Consider the following 22,433-nt stretch of genomic DNA (forward strand, 5'->3'; position numbering starts at 1 on the left):
TGTGTCCATGTGTTCTCATTGTTCAACTCCCACTTTTGAGTGAGAACATTCGACGTTTGGTTTTCTGTCCTTGTGATAGTTTGCTGAGAATGATGGTTTCCAGCTTTATGCATGTCCCTGCAAAGGACAGGAACTCATTCTTTTTTATGGCTGTATAGTATTCAATGGTGTATATGTGCCACATTTTCTTTATCTAGTCTATCATTGATGGACATTTGGGTTGATTCCAAGACCTTGCTATTGTGAACAGTGCTGCAATAAACATACGTGTGCATGTGTCTTTATAGTAGAATGATTTGTAATCCTTTGGGTATATAGCCAGTAATGGGATCGCTGGGTGAAATGGTATTTCTAGTTCTAGATCCTTGAGGAATTGCCACACTGTCTTCTACAATGGTTGAACTAATTTACTCTCCCACCAACAGTGTAAAAGCATTCCTATTTCTCCACATCCTCTCCAGTATCTGTTGTTTCCTGACTTTTTAATGATTGCCATTCTACCTGTTGTGAGATGGTATCTCATTGTGGTTTTGATTTGCATTTCTCTGATGGCCAGTGATGATGAGCATTTTTCCATATGTCTATTGGCTGCATAAATGTCTTCTTTTGAGAAGTGTCTGTTCATATCCTTTGCCCACTTTTTGATGGGGTTGTTTTTTTCTTGTAAATTTGTTTAAGTTCTTTGTAGATTCTGGATATTAGCCCTTTGTCAGATGGGTAGATTGCAAAAATTTTCTCCCATTCTGTAGATTGCCCATTCACTCTGGTGGTAGTTTCTTTTGCCACACAGAAGCTCTTTAGTTTAATTAGCTCCCATTTGACTATTTTGGCTTTTGTTGCCATTGCTTTTGGTGTTTTAGTCATGAAGTCCTTACCCATGCCTATGTCCTAAATGGTATTGTCTAGGTTTTCTTCTAGAGTTTTTATGGTTTTAGGTCTAACATTTAAATCTTTAATCCATCTTGAGTTAATGTTTGTATAAGGTGTAAGGAAGGGATCCAGTTTCAGCTTTCAATATATGGCTAGCCAGTTTTCCCAGCACCATTTATTAAATAGGGAATCCTTTCCCCATTTCTTGTTTTTGTGAGGTTTGTCAAAGATCAGATGGTTGTAGATGTGTGGTGTGATTTCTGAGGCCTCTGTTCTGTTCCATTGGTCTGTGTATCTGTTTTGGTACCAGCAGCATGCTGTTTTGGTTACTGTAGTCTTGTAGTATGGTTTGAAATCAGGTAGTGAGATGCCTCCAGCTTTGTTCTCTTGCTTAGGATTGTCTTGGCTATGTGGGCTCTTTTTTGGTTCCATATGAACTTTAAGTAGTTTTTTCCAATTCTGTGAAGACAGCAAATTAATACTTTAAGAAAACCTTGTTATTGTAACATTGGGAACCATATTTTTTAGTTTTGTGTTAGTATACTTTTAAAAGCTTGATGAGGATGGTATTGAATCTATAAATTACCTTGAGCAGTATGGCCATTTTCACAACATTGATTCTTCTTATCCATGAGTATGGAATGTTCTTCCATTTGTTTGTGTCCTATTTTATTTCATTGTGCAGTGGTTTGTAGTTCTCCTTGAAGAGGTCCTTCACATCTCTTGGTAATTGCTTTTCTTTACAGGAAGCCCATTTAGATAGCCTAGAATTCAACCTGATAAAAGGGTACTTGAATTTATTCAGACATAGGAAGAGGGTGTTCAGGGTTATGAGTTTACACTATTATAGGGGAATATAAACAAGGAAAACTAGTACCTTGAGCAGGAAAATACATGGCTGTTAGTAACAGTGTGAGAAGTGTCCTGGTTACATAGAAAAATTCAGACACATTAAGAAAAGACAAGAGTAGAGAATGAAGCTATACTCAAGGAAAACATTGCTTTTCTAGACCTTCAAGATAAACATTTCAGCATCAGGCCATAACAATAGAGTTAGAACTGGAGAAAAAAATAGAGTTAGAACTGGAGTTGGTTAAAAGATTGAAGAAGAGAGTTATCACCCCATCCAAGCAAAAAGATATACCTTTTCAGGGGGAGGAGACTGAAAGGCAATGGTGTATGACCTGTAAACCATGTGCATTGAAGAACAGCAAAAGTTGAACTTCTGAGATATAAATTTGAGAAGCTTCAAAAAGAAAAATTTTACCTCAAGAAATGAAATTACCATTTTGTATGGAAAAATGGTATACAGCATTTCCAACCTGAAAGTAGAGAATTTAAATACATATCAGGAAGAAATAGAAACTGTAGTTTAGGAGATGACTGTTAAAGACACATTTCAGTATTAAAAATGAAAATGTCAGGCCAGGTCCAGTGCCTCATGCCGATAATCCCAGCATTTTGGGAGGCTGAGGTGGAAGGACTGCTTGAGCCCAAGAGTTTGAGACCAGCCTGGGCAACAATTGTAGAGCCCATCTCTACAAAAAATACAAAAATTAACTGGGTGTGGGGGCATGTGCCTGTAGTCCCAGCTATTCGGGAGGCTGAGATGGGAGGATCACTTGAGTCCAGGAGTTTGAGGCTGCAGTGAGACAAAGTCACATCTCTGCAATACATCCTGGGGTCTTTCTTGCAATTTTACTAAGAGCAAATTAATACTTTAAGAAAACCTTGCTATTGTAACATTGGGAACCATATTTTTTAGTTTTATGTTAGTATACTTTTAATATTGAAGCTTAATCTTTAGAAGGACTTAAATAATTCCCTTCTAATTGTAGCCAACTTAATTACACACAAAATTCCTTTAATCAACTCTCTTTCATTAACCTTTTTATGACTTACTGAGACCATTGATGACATACTTGAACTGTGTGCTCTGTTGTATATGTCCTCTTTTCTTTTCTTTTTTCTTTTTTTGGAATCTTGCTCTGTTGCCCAGGCTGGAGTGTAGCGTGGTGGCATGTAACCTCCGCCTCCTGGGTTCAAGCAATTATCCTGCCTCAGCCTCCTGAGTAGCTGGGATTACAAGTGCCCACCATGCCCAGCTAATTTTTTGTATTTTTAGTAGAGATGGGGTTTTGCCATGCTGGCCAGGTTGGTCTCAAATTCCTGACCTCAAGTGATCCACCTACCTTGGCCTCCCAAAGTGCTGGGATTACAGGCATGAGCCACCATGCCCAGCCTATACTTCCTCTTTCTTAAATGTTCGGTGATTTTACTTCAGGACAAAAACGTGTCACACAAGGTTTTTTTTTTTTTTGAGATGGAGTCTTGCTCTGTTGCCCAGGCTGGAGTGCAGTGGAGAGATCTTGGCTCACTGCAAGCTCCGCCTCCTGGGTTCACGCCACTCTCCTGCCTCAGCCTCCCAAGTAGCTGGGACTACAGGCACCTGCCACCATGCCTGGATAATTTTTGTATTTATAGTAGAGACAGGATTTCACTGTGTTAGCCAGGATGGTCTCGATCTCCTGACCTCATGATCCACCTGCCTCAGCCTCCCAAAGTGCTGGGATTACAGGCGTGAGCCACCGCGCCAGGCCACACAAGATTTTTATACAAAAATATTATCTTTCCTTTTTAACTTTCGTTACCAAAAATACATCTTCATATCCACAACTTTCTTCACTGCTTCCTTTCTATTTGTTTCATATTTTCAAATAAACTTTAAATAGCTTCAAAATTAGGTGATTTAGTTTAAAATAAAGAACATATTTTAATGTGTTTCTTATATATTTTTTCTGATCAAAAGCACATCTTACTTTTTTTTCCCATTTTTTAAAAGTCAATGGTTATTTATTTATTTATTTATTTCATTATTATTATTTTATTATACTTTAAGTTTTAGGGTACGTGAAGCACATCTTACTTTTTTGGCACATTTTATATGCCAATTATATATCAATTAGAATTTTTAACTCTTAGTAACCTTAAATTGTAGTGAAAACCTTGGAAACAAGAAATCTTGAATTGTCTGTCACATATCAGTATTTTATAAATTAGAACCATTTTATTATTTTTAGAAATATGTTTCCCCATAGTTTAAAAATGTATATTAAGAGTCTAAAATATATTTAGGCTTTCTATAGAATTTAAGAAGCCAAGAACAAACTCATATTTATGTTCAGCAATTTGTTTTAGTATTTTTTAGTCTTATTTGTAAATAACCCAAATGTTTAGTGGGTATCTATTATTTAATTTAACATAACTTTAAGATGTCAAATTACATAAAAAGTTCATTTATATGCATTTATCTAGCTTATATTTGCATTACTTATTTATTTTTAGTGCTTACCTGTATTACTTGCAAGAAATGGAATATTAGACAAACTAGTCATTATTTCAAATTATTTTCTTGTTAACCATTTTTATAGCCTGTGAATATCAAGTGTTCACCTAAGTAGGAACCTTAAAGTTAAATATATGGCTATTTTGCTGGTAATTCAGAAGATACAGCTATTTTCTCTAAACCAACAATATTTAATTGGTTTTATTTATAAAAAATTACACAAACAAAGAAAATTCTGTTTTTGGCTGGGTTTATGGTTCTGTAACTTTTGTGTCAAACTCTGACACCTTAAACATCTTTTAGAGACAAATATAAAACTGACCAGTAAATCCAGGCAAAAATGTATACTGACAATTTTGAACACATTTTAAAATTTTACAAACAATTTTAAAATTAGCTTATTTATTAAATATTTACTTAAGTCACAGGAACTAAAAATCATGTGGGTTAATTCCTATATATTTTATATACAGTCCTGTTTGCCTAATTCAATCTAAATAAAACAAATTTAAGGGATTTCTGTATGACTATGTCAGATTTTACCATGTTGACAAAACATATAATACATATATTCTTACATAAACACATCCAAACACACACACACACACACACACACACAGAAAGAGAGAGAGAGAGAGAGAAGGAGAGAGAGAGAGAGAGAGATCTACAGCTTTCATTTTAGAATTTTTTTCATGAGACAATAACACAAGCTCACTGGTTTATAAAAGACAGGTGGATCTAAATTACATTTTGGAGAAAATAGGAACCTACTCATATGGCTTAACTTTGTTTTCCCTATAGGTATTCTAATGAAGCCTGTGAACTAAAATTTTGGGGAAAGCAGTTTCCATGGCAGATTGATTTTTAAAAGCTTCTTTCACCCCTACCTTCTTTTTGTCCTTTTTAAATTTCAAAGTTTAGGGTTAAATTTTCCATGTTTACATTTTAGCTAAGACTGGCTGAATTGTATAAGGAAAACAAAATCTCCAAGTAGTCTTAAACTAGTAACAAACCTATCTTCTGTTTGCTGGTCTGGTTTCCTGATTAGCATATGCAGAAGGGGAAAGATTTTAGCATTTTTTTTCCAGCTTTTTCTCTTTGGCCTCTGTGTGGCCAAAAAAGTAAAATTTTTATGCTGGACAGAGATGCCTTATAGCATGGCTGTGAACTCAAGATTTTGACCTGTTTGATGTGAGAGCCTAACTTTTATAAACATTTATCTAGTACGTTTTCCTTGAGATTACTAATTTTTCAATTAAGCATTCCATTACCATATGCAATTATTAGTCAGGCAAACCTAAATTTATAGTTTTTTTTTTTGTTTTTTTTTTTTAAGATGGAGTCTTACTCTGTTGCCCAGGCTGGAGTGCAGTGGTGTGATCTTGGCTCACTGCAACCTCCACCTCCTGGGTTCAAGTGATTCTCCTGTTTCAGCCTCTCGAGTAGCTGGGATTACAGGCACCTGCTACCACTCCCAGCTAATTTTTGTATTTTTAGTAGAGACAGGATTTCGCCATGTTGGCCAGGCTGGTCACAAACTCCTGACCTCAGGTGATCTGCCCACCTTGGCCTCTCAAAATGCTGGGATTACAGGCATGAGCCACCACGCCTGGCCCTAAATTTATAGTTCTACAAGGTGTCTAAGTTTTGGTTACTATGAAGCTGTTATAATTTGTAGTCATTAATTTGAAAGCCCTTTAATGCTTAAAAAAACTTGGCCAGAATGCCATAAGGAGGTTTTATCTCAACACCAGTAGAAAAGTCAGCAGGTTCAAAGTAGGCAGAAAAAGACAGAGAACTTAGAAGACTCTACATGTTAACTTTACAACTGCAGGTTTTTAGAATATTGATCATTTCAGTTCTGAATTTTTGCTGATTTAATTTTGCTCATCAGGAGCCAGGTGTGGTGGTTTCTGCCTATAATTCTAGCACTTTGGGAGGCTGTGGCAGGAGGATCACTTGAGGCCAGGAGTTTGAGAGCAGCCTGGCCAACATGGTGAAACTCATTTCTACAAAAATACAAAAATTAGCCAGGTGCGGTGGCACATGCCTGTAGTCCCAGCTACTTGGGAGGCTGAGGCGGGAGGATCACTTGAGCCCAAGAGGTGGGGGTTGCAGTCAGCTGAGATGGTGCCACAGCACTCCAGCCTGGGTGACAGAGCAAAACTGTCTCAAAAATAAAAAGTAAAAATAAAAATAAATAATTTTGCTCATCAATTTTAAAATGTTCACAAGAGTGGGCTGTAATATGCAGCCAGCTGGAGTCCCAGGAAACCTGGTATGCCTTAATGTTTGAGAATTCCACTCTGTTTCTTATTAATCTCTCAAGAGCAAAGAAAATTCTATAAATCCTGTTAGGGAACTTCAGGAGTTTAGGCTTGTGCTTTAGATGGTGGGGACTGCCCTAGTGGCTTTTAATTAGCCATCCTGCACCCACCATCCAGAATGTTTGTTTTTGCTTTCAGAAGATTTTCAGAAACAAAAGAGTCAAGCCAAATCAAAAGAAACCAGTATAAGAGTGTTTGCAAAAATTGTAACCTATGCATGCTGATCAAAATATTAAATGAGTTCCACAAACCAGAAAAGACGTGCCTCACAGGCTGACTGTAAATTCTGTAGAAACCAAGAGTACTCAATTCAGAAAGACACACATCTTTATACAAGAAAGAACTTACCAGAAGAGGCAAAAAGTCTTTTTATCATTCAAGGAGAGATGTATGGTCTTTATTAAGGTTGCGTGATCCAAACCAGATCCCAAATAATATCAAATAATACCAAAAAGAGAGAGGCTCAGCCTGAGAGAAGACTCACCAGGGAAGAACAGGCAAGCCTTGGAAGCAGAGAGCTCAAAGGGCTCAAGTGGGTCTTGCACACCAGTTCCAAGAATTGCCAATCCCTTCCAATAGTGTTCTTTTTCAGGTTTCATTTCTGACACCATTTATTCCAACCGAAATAACAAACATTTGGAGAGGAGGTGGTGTAAATTATTCAACTCAGAAGATATAAATGCAAACATACTAGATAAATTCATTGGGAAATTAGTCCAGTTGATATATGTGGTCATGAATGTCAATGAAGACCACGCCTCACGGTTGTTGGTTTTGTCCCAGGCATGTTCCCTTATTCTGTAGGCATGGAACAGGGAGATGGTTGGCTTCATCTCATACATGTTTGCAGAAAGAGAGTGGGCCAATGGAGTGAGGTAGTGCAGGGGAGAGATGATAATTAACCACGGAATTTGCACTAGGTAAAGAAACATGCAACAGCATGTCAGGGGTGGTGGCTGTAAAAAAAATGATAGGGTCAATAAACTGGAAGACCTTATCATGTCTGAAGAAATATTGGGGTTATTGAAAAGGTGAACTGAAAGAAGAAAGTAATCAAAGAATGGAAAATTAGAAAAAGCAATTTGAGCAATAGTACAATTATTGGTGATGATGAGGTCTAGAGCATCATTGTCCAATGATTATTTAAATTTAAATTAAATAAAATAAAAAATTCAACTCCTCAGTTGCACTAGGCACATTTCAGGTGCACCACAACCACATGTGGCTAGTGGCTACTATATTGGACAGCATAGAGAGAGATTTCCATCATCACAGAAGTTCCATAGAATAGCACTGTTTTGGTATGACTGTGGGAGTGAATAGCTGAGGAGAAGAGCAGAAAAGTTTATTTGAGGTTAGAATGGAGGAGATTGTAGGGTCATCTTGACCAATGATAAAATCACCAATAATTGAGATAAGAGTAGGGGTGGGAGTAATATCAGAGGGAGCCTGTTTGTCACATGGCCCTTGGGGAGAGGAGTTCTAGTGAGGAAATTGTAGAGAAGAGATGAACTTCTGTAAACTTCTGTTTTCCACTAGTCCTTAGGGTCACCACCTAATCATTAGCATGCCTAGCCCCAGCCCCACCTACCACTAAGGCCAGCCTCTTATCCTTCACCTGGGGCTGCACTGCATTGCTCCCAGGAGAATCAGCCAAATATTGCCATTCCATCTAGGTGCTTGCCAAAGAGGAAACTGAGGCATCCCAGACCCCAGCCAACCTTGATTCTAGGTTGACAGAGCAGAGCCCAGTAGTCCATCCATATGTGCAGAGGTGCCCAGAATCTTCAGGAATATGGAGCCCAACTGCCTCCCAGATCCCCCGGTGAGAAGAAAATAAGGCTGGGGATGGGAACTGGGATTTCTGGCTCTGTCATATATCAGGGCAGACTGGGGCTTCCTATGGCCATTGTCAGTCCAAAACAGGGTCCTTGGACACAGGGGGCAAACCTCACTGAAATTCTTTCTCAGGGAGAAGAGGAGGAAGCAAGGTCCAAGTCTCAAGAATCCCATTAGCTGGGGGAGCCCATGAGACACACCAGACCAGGTTAGACCTTTAATAGGGACAGTAGACACAGTGCCCTTCTTGCCAGCCCTTAGGAGTTGATGATCTCAATGTGGAACTGCAAGTGAGTGGCTGTGACCACACAGTGGCCCCGGAGGAGAGCGCAGGTCTGGCAGTTGTGGCATTGCCAGTGGCCCTGGATGACGTAGATGGCATTGAGCACCTGGCAGTATCGCCAGCGGACGCGCCACATACGGACCAAAGACTGGAGCTTGATCACTGCCCTCTCTGTGGTTGCGTAGGCGATCAGAGCTGCCTGCCGTTTCTTCTCCAGCACCTTTGACAGCATCATCCGCCACCAGCACTGAATTATCCAGGCCCTGAGGGCTGCATGTAGCAGTGTCCTGCGCACCAGGGTGCCCCGCCACCAGGCCTGGATCTTTACAGCTGCTTTTGTTCTTATTCTAAGTTTTTCCTAAGCAGAGACAAGAGAGATCAGTCAGAAAACTTCCTGCCACCAACTTCTAGGATTTTCCTGGAAGGAGCCTGGATTTTCTCTCTCAACACACAGCCCTTCCTCAGAGTTCAGGGGAGTTAGCCAGACACTGACTAGGAGCCTCAGACCTGGTGGTGACCTTCCTCTGCCACTCTGGGCACATCACTTCAATCTTAGAGTCACAGAGTTCTTCTCCAGACTATTTTTGCAGTGCGTGGATCAAGGGAAAAACCATTAGTAACTAGAAGGGTGCAATAGGGATGTGTGGGACCTTGTTAGTCACACTCACCTCTTCGGTACTCACTGGGTTTGGAAAGGCCTCATAGCCTTCTGCCTGGTAATTCTCTGCTAATTCCAGCCCCAAACCACCACTGGCTGATTTCTGTCTGCTACGACCATATTTTGATACTATGGTAGGTTTTCAATACCCTGACCACATATTCTACTCCAAGTCTTTCCATATTTTGAACAGTCTACTCTCTAATTCCAAGTTCTCACATTCTCACCTCTCAGCCTCATGCATTTCTTGATGGCTTTCATTCTTTTTTTTTTTTTTGAGAAGGAGTCTCGCTCTGTTGCCCAGGCTGGAGTGCAGTGGCATGATCTCGGCTCACTGCAAGCTCTGCCTCTCAGGTTCACACCATTCTCCTGCCTCAGCCTCCTGAGTAGCTGGGACTACAGGTGCTTGCCACCACACCTGGCTAATTTTTTGTATTTTCAGTAGAGACGGGGTTTCACCATTTAGCCAGGATGGTCTCGATCTCCTGACCTCATGATCTGCCTGTCTCGGCCTCCCAAGGCTTTCATTCTTTCCAATAACTCTCAATGTCTCAGTCAGGCCCAGATCCAGACAGCCCAGACTGAGGGGGTGGAGGAAAAATGAGCCAACATTGAGTTGACTCCTAATTAGACCCTGGATCAATAAGAGGCAAAGTCCTACACCTCATGATGTAGATATAAATGTTCTGGATTTCTCTTAAGTACATGGAATTCTTCTCACCTTGATTTTATGCTGTTCCTTCTTCTGCAATGTCTCCCATTCAATGCTTTCTTCGACTTCCTCAATTATAACTAAAATTAAATTGCCTTTGGTCTGTCATCAGAATTAAATGGGAAATACATAAATGAGTTAAGACTGTTTCTCTCTATGACTCTATACAAAGACAATTACTACTTTAACATCCTCTCTTTTCTCAAGTCCTGTAAAGCCCAAGGAGACACCCACCCACACCTGGTCCACCTAATAGATCTGGCCATGTCTCTTACACAAAATCGAACCCTCATGGCCTGTACTTAGATGGTTCATTAGCCCTGATTTCTCTGCTTCCCAAGGTCTGGCATGAGTAACATGAGTGAGGAGAGAGCTCTGAATTCACAATTGCATTATGACATAGGGATTGGGACATCTGCCACAGAGATGTGTCTCTGTCAGAAACAAACTCCAGGGGAACTTGTACTGTAGCAGGACAAGCTGCAGACAAAACCCCTCAGACACTGGGTTAAAGAAGGAAGAAGCTTTATTCGGCCGGGAGCGTTGGCAGACTTGCGTCTCAAGAACTGAGCTCCCCAAAGAAAGAGTTCCTGGCCCTTTTAAGGGCTTTCAACTCTAAGGGGTCCATGTGAAAGGATTGTGATAGATTGAGAGCACATGTGGTTAGAGTCAGGGGTGGGAGAGGGTTAATCTTTCAATCTCAGGTCTGGTCAGTGGCACTGGTTGGTCTTGCCACTGACTTCATTCCTGTTGTTCTTCAGCTTTTACTTCCTCCTTCTCTTCAGAGACAGGAAACAGTAAGAGAAATGGCCTCTCTCCTCAGTACCACCTGTCTACTTGCCTCCTGTCAGAGATGTGTCAGAGCTGAGGGTGGAAAAATAGAGCACTTGAGTGCCATTCCATAGCAGGGCTCTCCTCATGTGAAGTCCATCCACAGTCCCTTCTCATTATCAGCAGCATGGCAAAGCAGGGAGGACCATGATGGTGCATCTCCATATCACTCTCCAGTGTCTGGTGAGATTTAGCACTTCCTGTCTTCCCTTGACTCAGTGCCTCACAAAGCCTCAGGAAACTAGAAAAAGATACGCCAGATGAATCCGGAAAGCAGTCAAATAAAGATCAAAACTTAAATTAATGACATAGAAAACGAAGATGGGTAGTGGAAAATAAATTTAAAAGGCAGTATTCTGACAAGACCAGTTTTAAAGATACACAGTTTACCAATCTGGGTAATCAAGAAAGAGAACGAAGTGGAATGAAAAAGGTGAAATAGCCACAGGGAAATTTAAATAGATACAAGGAAATATTGATGGTGACAAATTTGAACATTAAGAGAAAATGATTTTCTTTCTTTCTTTTTCTTTTTTTGAGATAGGGTGTCACTCTGTTGTCCAGGCTGGAGTGCAGTGGTGCAACTTTGGCTCACTGCAGGGTTGACCTTCCTGGACTCAGGTGATCCTCCCACCTCAGCCTCCTGAGTAGCTAGGACTACAGGCACACACCACTATGCCTGGCTATTTATTTTTTTTCATTTTTTGTTCTTTTATTTTTTAAAATATGTATTTATTTAGATATGGAGTCACACTATGTTGATTTGGCTGGTCTCAAACTCCTGGGCTCAAGTGATTCTCCCACCTCAGCTTCCCAAAGTGCTGGGATTACAGGTGTGAACCACCATACCTGGCCAATTTAAAATTCTAAGAGTTTTATAGCTTTAGCTCTTACATTTAGATCTTTGATCCATTTTAAGTTTTGTGTATGGAGTGAGGCTAGGTTCAAATTCATTCTTTTACATGTGGATGTCCAGTTGTTCTGGCATAATTTTTCAAAAAGACAATTGTTTTCCCATTGAATGGACTTGGCACCCTTGTCAAAACTAAATTGACCATAGATATATGGGTTTCTTTCAGACTCTCAATTCTATTTCACTGACCTATATGTCTGTCTTTGTGCCAGTACCAAACCAGTTTGATTACTGTAGCTTCGTAGTAAGTTTTGAAATCAGGAAGTGTGAGCCCTCCCACTTTGCTTTTCTTTTTCAAGATTGCTTTGGGTATTCTGAATCCCTTGACTTTCCATATGAATTTTAGAACCAGCTTGTCAATTTCTGCAAAAGAAGTCAGCTGAATTCTGATAGGGATTATGCTAAATCTGTAGATCAATTTGGGGAATATTGTCATTTTAGCAATATTAAGTCTTCTAACTTACAGACACAGATGTCTTTATTTAGGTCTTCTTAAACTTCTTTCAACAATGTTTTGGAGTTTTCAGTGTACAGATCTTGCTCTTTTTGTGTAAAATTTATTCCTAAGTATTGTACTTTTTTGATGCTATTGTAAATGAAATTGTTTTCTTAATTTCATTTTTGGCTTTTTCATTGCTGATATAGAAATACAACCATTATTTGTTACTGATCTTATATCCTGCAACCTTGAATCATGTAATCTGCACATAGTGAGTTTTACTTCTTCTCTCCTAATCTGTATGTCTTTATTAATTTTCTTGATTAAATGTTCTGGCTGGAATCTCCAGTACAATGTTGAATACAAGTGGTGAGTAGACATTTTTGTCTTGCTCCTGTTCTTAGGGAGGAAGGTTTCAGTACTTCACCAGTAAATATGATGTTGTGTCCAGAATTAGTTCCTTCCAGTGGGTTCTTGGTCTCACTGACTTCAAGAATGAAGCTGTGGACCCTCACAGCGAGTGTTACAGTTCTTAAAGATGGTGTGTCTGGAGTTTGTTCCTTCAGATGTTCAGATGTGTCTGGAGTTTCTTCCTTCCAGTGGGTTCGTGGTCTCACTTGACTTCAGGAGTGAAGATACAGACCTTCGCAGTGAGTGTTGCAGCTCTTAAAGGTGGCATGTCCAGGGTTGTTTATTCCTCCCGGTGGGTTTGTGGTCTTGCTGACTTCAGGAGTGAAGCTGCAGACCTTTGCAGTGAGTGTTACAGCTCATAAAGGTAGTGTGGACCCAAAGAGTGAGCAGCAGCAAGATTTATTGTAAAGAGTGAAAGAACAAAGCTTCCACAGCATGGAAGGGGACCCAAGCAGGTTGCCGCTGCTGGCTCGGGTGGCCAGCTTTTATGCCCTTATTTGGCCCCGCCCATGTCCTGCTGATTAGTTCATTTTACAGAGCACTGATTGGCCCATTTTACAGAGTGCTGATTGATCCATTTTTACAGAGTGCTGATTGATGTGTTTACAAACTTTAGCTAGACACAGAGTGCTGATTGATGTGTTTACAAACTTTAGCTAGACACAGAGTGCTGATTGGTGCAATTTTTTTTTAAATTTTATTATTATTATACTTTAAGTTTTAGGGTACATGTGCACAATGTGCAGGTTAGTTACATATGTATACATGTGCCATGCTGTTGTGCTGCACCCATTAACTCATAATTTAGCATTAGGTATATCTCCTAAAGCTATCCCTCCCCGCTCCCCCCACCCCACAACAGTCCCCAGAGTGTGATGTTCCCCTTCCTGTGTCCATGTGTTCTCATTGTTCAATTCCCACCTATGAGTGAGAATATGCAGTGTTTGGTTTTTTGTTCTTGTGATAGTTTACTGAGAATGGTGATTTCCAATTTCATCCATGTCCCTACAAAGGACATGAACTCATCATTTTTTATGGCTGCATAGTATTCCATGGTGTATATGTGCCATATTTTCTTAATCCAGTCGATCATTGTTGGGCATTTGGGTTGGTTTCAAGTCTTTGCTATTGTGAATAGTGCTGCAATAAACATACGTGTACATGTGTCTTTATAGGAGCATGATTTATAGTCCTTTGGGTATATCCAGTAACGGGATGGCTGGGTCAAATTGCATTTCTAGTTCTAGATCTCTGAGGAATCGCCACACTGACTTCCACAGTGGTTGAACTAGTATACAGTCCCACCAACAGTGTAAAAGTGTTCCTATTTCTCCACATCCTCTCCAGCACCTGTTGTTTCCTGACTTTTTAATGATCGCCATTCTAACTGGTGTGAGATGGTATCTCATTGTGGTTTTGATTTGCATTTCTCTGATGGCCAGTGATGGTGAGCATTTTTTCATGTGTTTTTTGGCTGCATAAATGTCTTCTTTTGAGAAGTGTCTGTTCATGTCCTTTGCCCACTTTTTGATGGGGTTTTTTTTTTTTATTGTAAACTTGTTTGAGTTCATTGTAGATTCTGGATATTAGCCCTTTGTCAGATGAGTAGGTTGCAAAAATTTTCTCCCATTTTGTAGGTTGCCTGTTCACTCTGATGGTAGTTTCCTTTGCTGTGCAGAAGCTCTTTAATTAGATCCCATTTGTCAATTTTGGCTTTTGTTGCCATTGCTTTTGGTGTTTTAAACATGAAGTCCTTGCCCATGCCTATGTCCTGAATGGTAATGCCTAGGTTTTCTTCTAGGGTTTTTATGGTTTTAGGTCTAATGTTTAAGTCTTTAATCCATCTTGAATTAATTTTTGTATAAGGTGTAAGGAAACAATATTAACTTTAAATGTAAATGGACTAAATGCTCCGATTAAAAGACACAGACTGGTAAATTGGATAAAGAGTCAAGACCCATCAGTGTGCTGTATTCAGGAAACCCATCTCACATGCAGAGACACACATAGGCTCAAAATAAAAGGATGGAGGAAGATCTACCAAGCAAATAGAAAACAAAAAAAGGCAGGGGTTGCAACCCTAGTCTCTGATAAAACAGACTTTAAATCAACAAAGATCAAAAAAGACAAAGAAGATCATTACATAATGGTAAAGGGATCAATTCAACAAGAAGAGCTAACTATCCTAAATATATATGCACCCAATACAAGAGCACCCAGATTCATGAAGCAAGTCCTTAGTGACCTACAAAGTGACTTAGACTCCCACACAATAATAATGGGAGACTTTAACACCCCACTGTCAACATTAGACAGATCAATGAGACAGAAAGTTAACAAGGATACCCAGGAATTGAACTCAGCTCTGCAACAAGTGGACCTAATAGACATCTACAGAACTCTCCACCCCAAATCAACAGAATATACATTTTTTTCAGCACCACACCACACCTATTCCAAAATTGACCACATAGTTAGAAGTAAAGCTCTCCTCAGCAAATGTAAAAGATCAGAAATTATAACAAACTGTCTCTCAGACCACAATGCAATCAAACTAGAATTCAGGATTAAGAAACTCACTCAAAACTGCTCAACTACGTGGAAACTGAACAACCTGCTCCTGAATGACTACTGGGTACATAACTAAATGAAGGCAGAAATAAAGATGTTCTTTGAAACCAATGAGAACAAAGACAGAACATACCAGAATCTCTGGGACACATTCAAAGCAGTGTGTAGAGGGAAATTTATAGCACTAAATTTCCACAAGAGAAAGCAGGAAAGATCCAAAATTGACACCCTAACAACACAATTAAAAGAACTAGAGAAGCAAGAGCAAACACATTCAAAAGCTAGCAGAGGCAAGAGATAACTAAAATCAGAGCACAACTGAAGGAAATAGAGACACAGAAAACCCTTCAAAAAATTAATGAATCCAGGAGCTGGTTTTTTGAAAGGATCAGCAAAATTGATAGACTGCTAGCAAGATGGGTGCATTTTTACAGAGTACTGATTGGTGCATTTACAAACCTTTAGGTAGACACAGAGTGCTGATTGGTGCATTTTTACAGAGTGCTGATTGGTGCATTTACAAACCTTTAGCTAGACACAGAGTGCTGATTGGTGTGTTTACAATCCTTTAGCTAGACAGAAAAGTTCTCCAAGTCCCCGCATGACCCAGAAGCCCAGCCAGCTTCACCTCTCAATCCCCCCTCTAAACAGGGCAACCCAACTGCTGTTGGGAATTGGGCGATGACCATTCTAGCAGCTTCCTCCTGGATAGGGGTGAAGAAGGGGCCCTGCAGTTTTAATGTCCTCCAGAGGGGAACTCTTTAGGCCAGTGAAAGGGCCAGCAGGTTGGTCCAGGGGTCCTTGGTAGAAGTTGTTCGTTGAGCTCATTTGGGTTTCCATTTGTAAGACCATCTGTAGCTTGATGGCCTCGATCCTAGAGGAATCAAATTTGATAAGGAGGTTAAAAGTATAGCTCCTGAAGGCGAGTAATAGCAAGATGGCTGCCATGGGACCTAGAAAGGGGAGAGGTCATGTTTCCCAACTCTAGAGGTTGGTATAAGAGTTTGAAAGGCATTGTCTGATTTCAGAAGCCTTTTCCTGTAAATGCTGGATGGCATCTTGTACTATCCCTGACTGGTTAGTGTAAAAACCACACTCTTCTCCTAAGAAGGTGCAGAGTCCTCCTTTCTCAGCAGTGAGGAGGTCTAGGCCTTGGTAGTTTGGAGAGTCACTGCTGCCAAACAGTCTATTTGGGATTTTAGAGTAAGGATAGTTTCATTATTTCTTACAAACTGTCTGAGAAATCCTTTGAGAATGTGTGGTAGTAGGATTATGAAGTAGATAAACTGGCTCTTCTGGTTCCTGTAGCAGTAGCCATTCCTAACCCTATAAGTAGGGGTATTAGTTGTATGGCTCTGTGCTGATGGACTTGAGCTTTTAGGGGTACTGATAGGGTCTGATTTCCACAAGATTAGAAGTTAGGATAATATATGTTTACACTGTTAACTTTTAGCAAACTTTACTTTTGTTGAAAACCTTATAAGTTTGGGATTTCAATTATTCTTTGCTATTAATAAGACCTTGTTCAGTCCATATTAACTTAGAATTGGTATAGATGGCTCCTTCCTGATTCTGTAAGTACTTTAAGGTTTGGCTGAGTGCAAAGAGCTCACACACTTGAGCAGACCAATTTTTAGGCAATTTTCCTAACTCTGCTTCTACAAGAGTTTCCTTATCATTTACTGAATACCCATTGTGTCTTTTTTCCTTAATCACCTGGGAGGAACCATCTATCATCCTGTCTTGAAGGGAGTTCCTCCTAGACCTGGTCTGACCTTTGTATGGTAATTAATTAAGATTTAGATCCCCTGTTATGAAACCTGCTGGGTTAAGGATTTTTGATAGGAGGCCTACGTGTTGTCAGTGGCCACAGTGTTTTCAGGCTATACCCTTGTTTACACTAACAACAAGGTGGTATTGGAGTGTTATAGGGTTACAAAGAAGACCTTCAATTATCAATTATAGGTTTTAAATTTACCGTGGCTTCTAAAGGAATAGGGTACACTGTTTTTTTCTTTACTACTTCTCTCTCTCTTTCTCTTTGACTTCTTTGTCTCTCTCTTTCTGACTCCATCTTTGTCTGTCTTTTCCTCTATCTCTTTGACTTTCTGTGTCTCTCTTTCTCTCTCTCTCTGATTCCCTCTTTGTCTCTCTCTTCCTCTCTCTCTCTCTGACTGTCTCTTTCTCTCTTTCCTTTCTGCTGGTCTTTCTCTGCCTCTGCCAGCCACTTATGCTGCTGTTCTCCCCTCTCCTTCCCCTTTTGATGGCTTTGGCAGTGTAATACTGCCACCTCCTTGGGTTTTTGCACTACGTGCAATAACTCCATGGTTTCCTTGTGGTATTTAATGGGGGTTCCCCCAGAGGTTAGGAACTCCCTTTCTTTCCATATTGCAGTACCAGCATGTAGGATTAGATAAGCATACTTGCTATCTGTATACACTTTTATTCTTTTTCCCCTTCCCAGTTCTAAGTCTCGGGTAAGTGCCACTAGTTCTCCTAACTGGGTGCTGGTCCCTGGGGGTGGAGGCTTACTTTCAAGTATGGTTACATCACTAACTATGGCATAACCTGCCCTTCATATCCCATTCTCCATAAATAAACTTCCATCAGTATATAGGTTAAGGTCAGGATTAGCTAAGGGGACTTCTAAGAGATCATCTTGGGCGGCATAAGTCTGGACTATAATTTGTTGGCAGTCATGCTCAATTCGTTTCCCCATTCTCTGGGAAAAAAGTGGCAGGGTTGAGGGCCATACATGTGTGTATTTGAAGCACCAGTCCCTCAAGGAGTAGCACCTGGTATCTAAGCAGGTGGCTGTCTGATAGCCAGAAACTTCCTTTGGCACCTAGTAAACCATTTACATCATGAGTAGTCCAGACAGTGAGATCCTTTCCTTGTATTATTTTGATAGCCTCTGACACTAAGATGGCCACCACCACAACTACCTGTAAACAGTGAGGCCAGCCTTTTGCTACTACATCAATTTCCTTACTTAGGTATGCCACTGATGTGGGGTTGTCCCATGAGTCTGAGTAAGGACTCCAAGAGCTATTCCTGCTCTCCCTGTGACATATAAAGAGAAGTTTTTTCCTGTGGGAAGGCTTAAGGCTGGAGCTTGAGTTTGTTCCTTCCAATGCCCAGACTTCAGGGTTGATTCCCTCATCAAGCAGGGGACAACAAATGGGTAACTTGCTCCCCATATTCGTGTAAATAATAGCTCCAGGTTTGGCTAATATATCCCTCCCTAATAAGGGTGTGGGACTTTCAGGCATAATAAGAAAGGCATGTGAAAAGAGCAAAGTCTCCCAATTACAACTGAGAAGGTGGGAGAAATATCTGCTTACAGGCTGTCCAAGGATTCTTCGGATGGTAATGGATCTTGAGGACAGTTGTCCAGGACAGGAGATTAACACTGAGAAGGCTGCACCAGTGTCCAGGAGGAAGTCAATTTCCTGGCCCTCAATGGTTAAACATACCTGGGGCTCTGTGAGGGTGACGACATGAGCTGGCGCTTGCCCCAGGTACCCTCAGTCCTGTTATTGGATCATCTGGTTGGGAGCTTCCAGCCCAGAGAAACTTTGTCTTTTGGGGCAGTGTGCCTTCCAGTGATTGCTTCGGCATAGTGGACATGGGCGAGGGGGCAGCTGGTTTCTCATTGGACAATCTTTTTTAAGGTGTCCTTGAAAACCACACTGATAGGTCCTACTGGGTGATTGGTCTGCTCCATTTTCTGTCCTCTCTGAACCACCAAGGTTTGTTTGTCTGAGGGCCATGACTAAGGCTGTGGCCTTTCTCTGATCTCGCTTTTCCTTTTGGGCCTGTTCCTCTTGGTCCCCATTATAGAACACCGAGGTTGTGAGGTTTAATAATGCCTCCAGATTTTTTTCAGGGCCCAGGGCTCCCTTTTGGAGCTTTCTCCTGATATCTGCAGCTGATTAGGTAATAAACTTATCTTTTAGAATCAACTGACCCTCAAGTGAGTCAGATGACAGGCGAGTATATATTCTTAAGGCCTCCTGTAGCCACTCAAGAAAGGCAGAAGGATTTTCTTCCTTTCCCTGAGTTATGGTAGACATCATTGAATAATTCATGGGCTTTTTCCTAATTCTCCTTAGTCCTTCCAGAACACAGGTCAACAGATGTTTACAACTCCAGTCCCCATGATCTGAGTTGAGGTCCCAGTGGGGATCCATACTGGGGACAGCTTGCTGACCGGTAGGGAATTTGTTCGTTTCTTCAGCTGTCATTCTGTCATTTACTTGACTAAGATACCAGGTATCTCCAAACTCCATGGCTGCAGCTAACACCACATTCTTTTCATTAAAGGTCAGGGTTTGATCTAACAATAGCATGACATCTCTCCAAGTGAGATCGAACTTTTGTCCTAGACCCTGTAGGACATCTATGTACCTATCAGGATCATCTGAAAACTTCCCCAAGTCTACCTTGATCTGCTTTAAATCATACAGGGAGAAGGGGACATGTACCCAGGTTGGGCCAAATTTCCCTCTCCCTACTGCTTGAAGGGGACATAACTGATAGCCCAGGGGTTTTTGTGGTCCTTTGAAGATTTCTTTGCTTGTTTCCTTCTTGGTGGGGGAGATTAGAGGAGGCTTATCATTAATAGGAAGGGGAGCTATAGGGAGGCTAAGATATGGGGGTAAGCTGGGAGGTCCTCTTGTAGGATGTAAATTGCAAGCTTTGCATAGTTGTGTATTTTCTTCAATTAAAAGAAAGCTTGGACATAAGGTATTTCACTCCATTTGCCTTCACTCTTACAGAAAATGTCAAGCTGCAAGACAGTATTGTAATTTATACTTCCCTCAGGTGGCCACTTTTCCCCATAAGAGTGAGCATACTGGGGCCAAGCTGTAGTGCAGAAAAAAATGAGCCACCTCTTTTTCAGGGTTTGTGAGTCAAATTGGCCCCAATGGCTTAGGATGCATTTCAAGGGTGAGCCTGTTGATGCCTGAGTGTTTCCCATCTGAAAGACAAAACCACCTGTGGTTTTGGTTTGTTTGTTTCTCCCCCTGCCCAAGAACCTGCAACAGTCCCTGGACCCTGCTAATCAGAATAGTTGTGCTCACTGATGCAGCATCAGAGATACCTCTTGCCCAAGAACCTGCAACGGTTCCTGACCCTGCTGATCGGAATAGTTGCACTCACTGTTGCAGCAGCAGAAACACTAGTTTTCCTCCCAAAACACAAGGAGGACCAAGGAATGTAGGATTTAGTGGCATTTACTGACACATTCTCAAAAACCTGCACCCTTGCCTGTCTTCCTAGACCACAAAGAGGACTGAGAAAAAATGGATTTAGTGGCCCTTACTGACACATTCTTGAAAATCTGTTAGAGTCCTAAGTGTTCTCCTGTTAGTATTGGGAATTTACCCCCATCCTATAAAGATGTTATGCCCCAAAAATGAAGTGGAGGGCCATACCCTGAGGGAGGTGAGGGATCTCCAGAGTTGGAAGAGTGATGCCTTTTTGTCCTCACTTATTTGAATAGGAAGGATATCATTTCTGAAGCTCCCCGTATCCTAGCTTCTGGAATAGCTTTTGTTAGGCCTGCTAGTCTGAGGAGGGATCCTAAAATTCCAGATAAGATAGTCTCCTGCCCCAACAGAGCTTTGGGCAAAAATTATGTCTTTCTGATTGGTGAGCCCGGGTGCCTAAAGAAGGTAACAGAGTCCTGGAGTTTATATTAGATATCATTCTTATAGGAGAAACTGGAAAACACCAGAGACAGGGAGTGGTTTTTAGAAGTGGGACTAGCTTCAGAGAAGAGAGGTGAGAGGAAGTTTATCTGACAAGCATTAGGGCCCAGGAGGCAAGGGTCAGCATAGATAGGATAGATGGGTGAGTCTCGCTTGGGCAACATGAGTTTAAGAGTTCTGCTTATGGCCGCAGAGTCAGCCAACTCATTGTCGGGACCCCGGAGCTGAATGGCTTTCTTCTCTGTTGACCCTCAACTCAGCCCAGAAGTACAGGAAAAGTGGAAGCTGGTTCCAGGCAAACAATGCTCCAAATTCCGAAGAGTCGGGGGTTGTTAGAGAGCCCTTTCCCAGAAGGCCTGACACCAATGTCTTTAGTCTGGCGGCCATGCTAGTCACTTTTAACTGGCCGACAGATGCCCGGTATTTAGCCCCCGAATTCTAAGGAACAATAGGACAGAATAACAAGCAAAACAGGTCTGATGGTACTCACCATTTGGTGATAGATGGTAGCTCCACATTGGGCGCCAAAATGTGTCCAGAATTGGTTCCTCCCAGTGGGTTCTTGGTCTTGCTGACTTCAAGAATGAAGCTGCGGACCCTTGTGATGAGTGTTACAGTTCTTAAAGATGGTGTTTCTGGAGTTTGTTCCTTCAGATGTTCAGATGTGTCTGGAGTTTCTTCCTTCCAGTGGGTTCATGGTCTTGCTTGACTTCAGGAGTGAAGCCACAGACCTTCACAGTGAGTGTTACAGCTCTTAAAGATGGCTGGAGTTGTTTGTTCCTCCCAGTGTGTTCATGGTCTCACTGACTTTAAGAGTGAAGCTGCAGACCTTTGCAGTGAGTATTACAGCTCATAAAGGTAGTGTGGACCCAAAGAGTGAGCAGCAGCAAGATTAATTATGAAAAGCAAAAGAAAAAAGCTTCCACAGTGTGAAAGGGGACCCGAGTGGGTCGCCGCTGCTGGCTCACGTGGCTAGCTTTTATTCCCTTATTTGGCCCCACCAATGTCCTGCTGATTGGTCCATTTTACAAGCACTGATTGGTCCATTTTACAGAGTCTGATTGGTCCGTTTTTACAGAGTGCTGATTGGCACATTTACAAACATTTAGCTAGACACAGAGCACTGATTGGTGCGTTTTTACAGAGTGCTGACTGGTGCGTTTACAAACCTTTAGCTAGATACAGAGTGCTGATTGGTGCATTTTTACAGCGTGCTGATTGGTGCATTTACAAACCTTTAGCTAGACACAGAGTGCTGATTGGTGCATTTTTACAGAGTGCTGATTGGTGCATTTACAAACATTTAGCTAGACACAGAGCACTGATTGGAGTGTTAACAATCCTTTAGCTAGACAGAAAAGTTCTCCAAGTCCCCAACCGACCCAGAAGCCCAGCTGGCTTCACCTCTCAATGTTAGCTGTGAATTTTTCACTGGTGGCCCTTATCAGATTGAGGAAGCTCCTTTCTATTCCTAGTTTGTCCAGTTCTTTTTTTGTTTTTGTTTTTTGACAATAAA

At 41.2% G+C, this 22,433-nt stretch overlaps 1 protein-coding gene and 1 long non-coding RNA gene across 2 annotated transcripts; both read right to left on the reverse strand.

The window, feature by feature from the left end:
• Positions 1-1,012: 1,012 nt before the first annotated feature.
• On the reverse strand, positions 1,013-2,194 carry LOC129058243 (uncharacterized). Its single transcript, XR_008523273.1, has 3 exons — positions 2,156-2,194; positions 1,457-1,646; positions 1,013-1,329 (listed from the first exon to the last, which is right to left on the reverse strand). It is a non-coding gene; the product is annotated as an uncharacterized LOC129058243 (long non-coding RNA).
• Positions 2,195-8,586: 6,392 nt separating this feature from the next.
• On the reverse strand, positions 8,587-10,434 carry IQCF2 (IQ motif containing F2). Its single transcript, XM_002813682.5, has 3 exons — positions 10,311-10,434; positions 10,045-10,137; positions 8,587-9,023 (listed from the first exon to the last, which is right to left on the reverse strand). The coding sequence occupies exons 1-3, from the start codon at positions 10,326-10,328 to the stop codon at positions 8,640-8,642; spliced, it is 495 nt and encodes a 164-aa protein (XP_002813728.1). The 5' UTR covers positions 10,329-10,434; the 3' UTR covers positions 8,587-8,639.
• Positions 10,435-22,433: the final 11,999 nt, after the last annotated feature.

This window comes from Pongo abelii, chromosome 2 (genome assembly GCF_028885655.2).
Source record: "Pongo abelii isolate AG06213 chromosome 2, NHGRI_mPonAbe1-v2.0_pri, whole genome shotgun sequence".
In the NCBI taxonomy this organism is placed as follows: Eukaryota; Metazoa; Chordata; class Mammalia; order Primates; family Hominidae; genus Pongo; species Pongo abelii.

What these genes read in the sequence shown, in the direction of transcription:
- IQCF2 (XM_002813682.5), bottom strand. An exon ending in AGGAACAGCATAAAATCAAG is followed by an intron (nt 9,024 to 10,044) that starts GTGAGAAGAATT and finishes GTCTCTGCTTAG; the next exon opens with GAAAAACTTAGAATAAGAAC.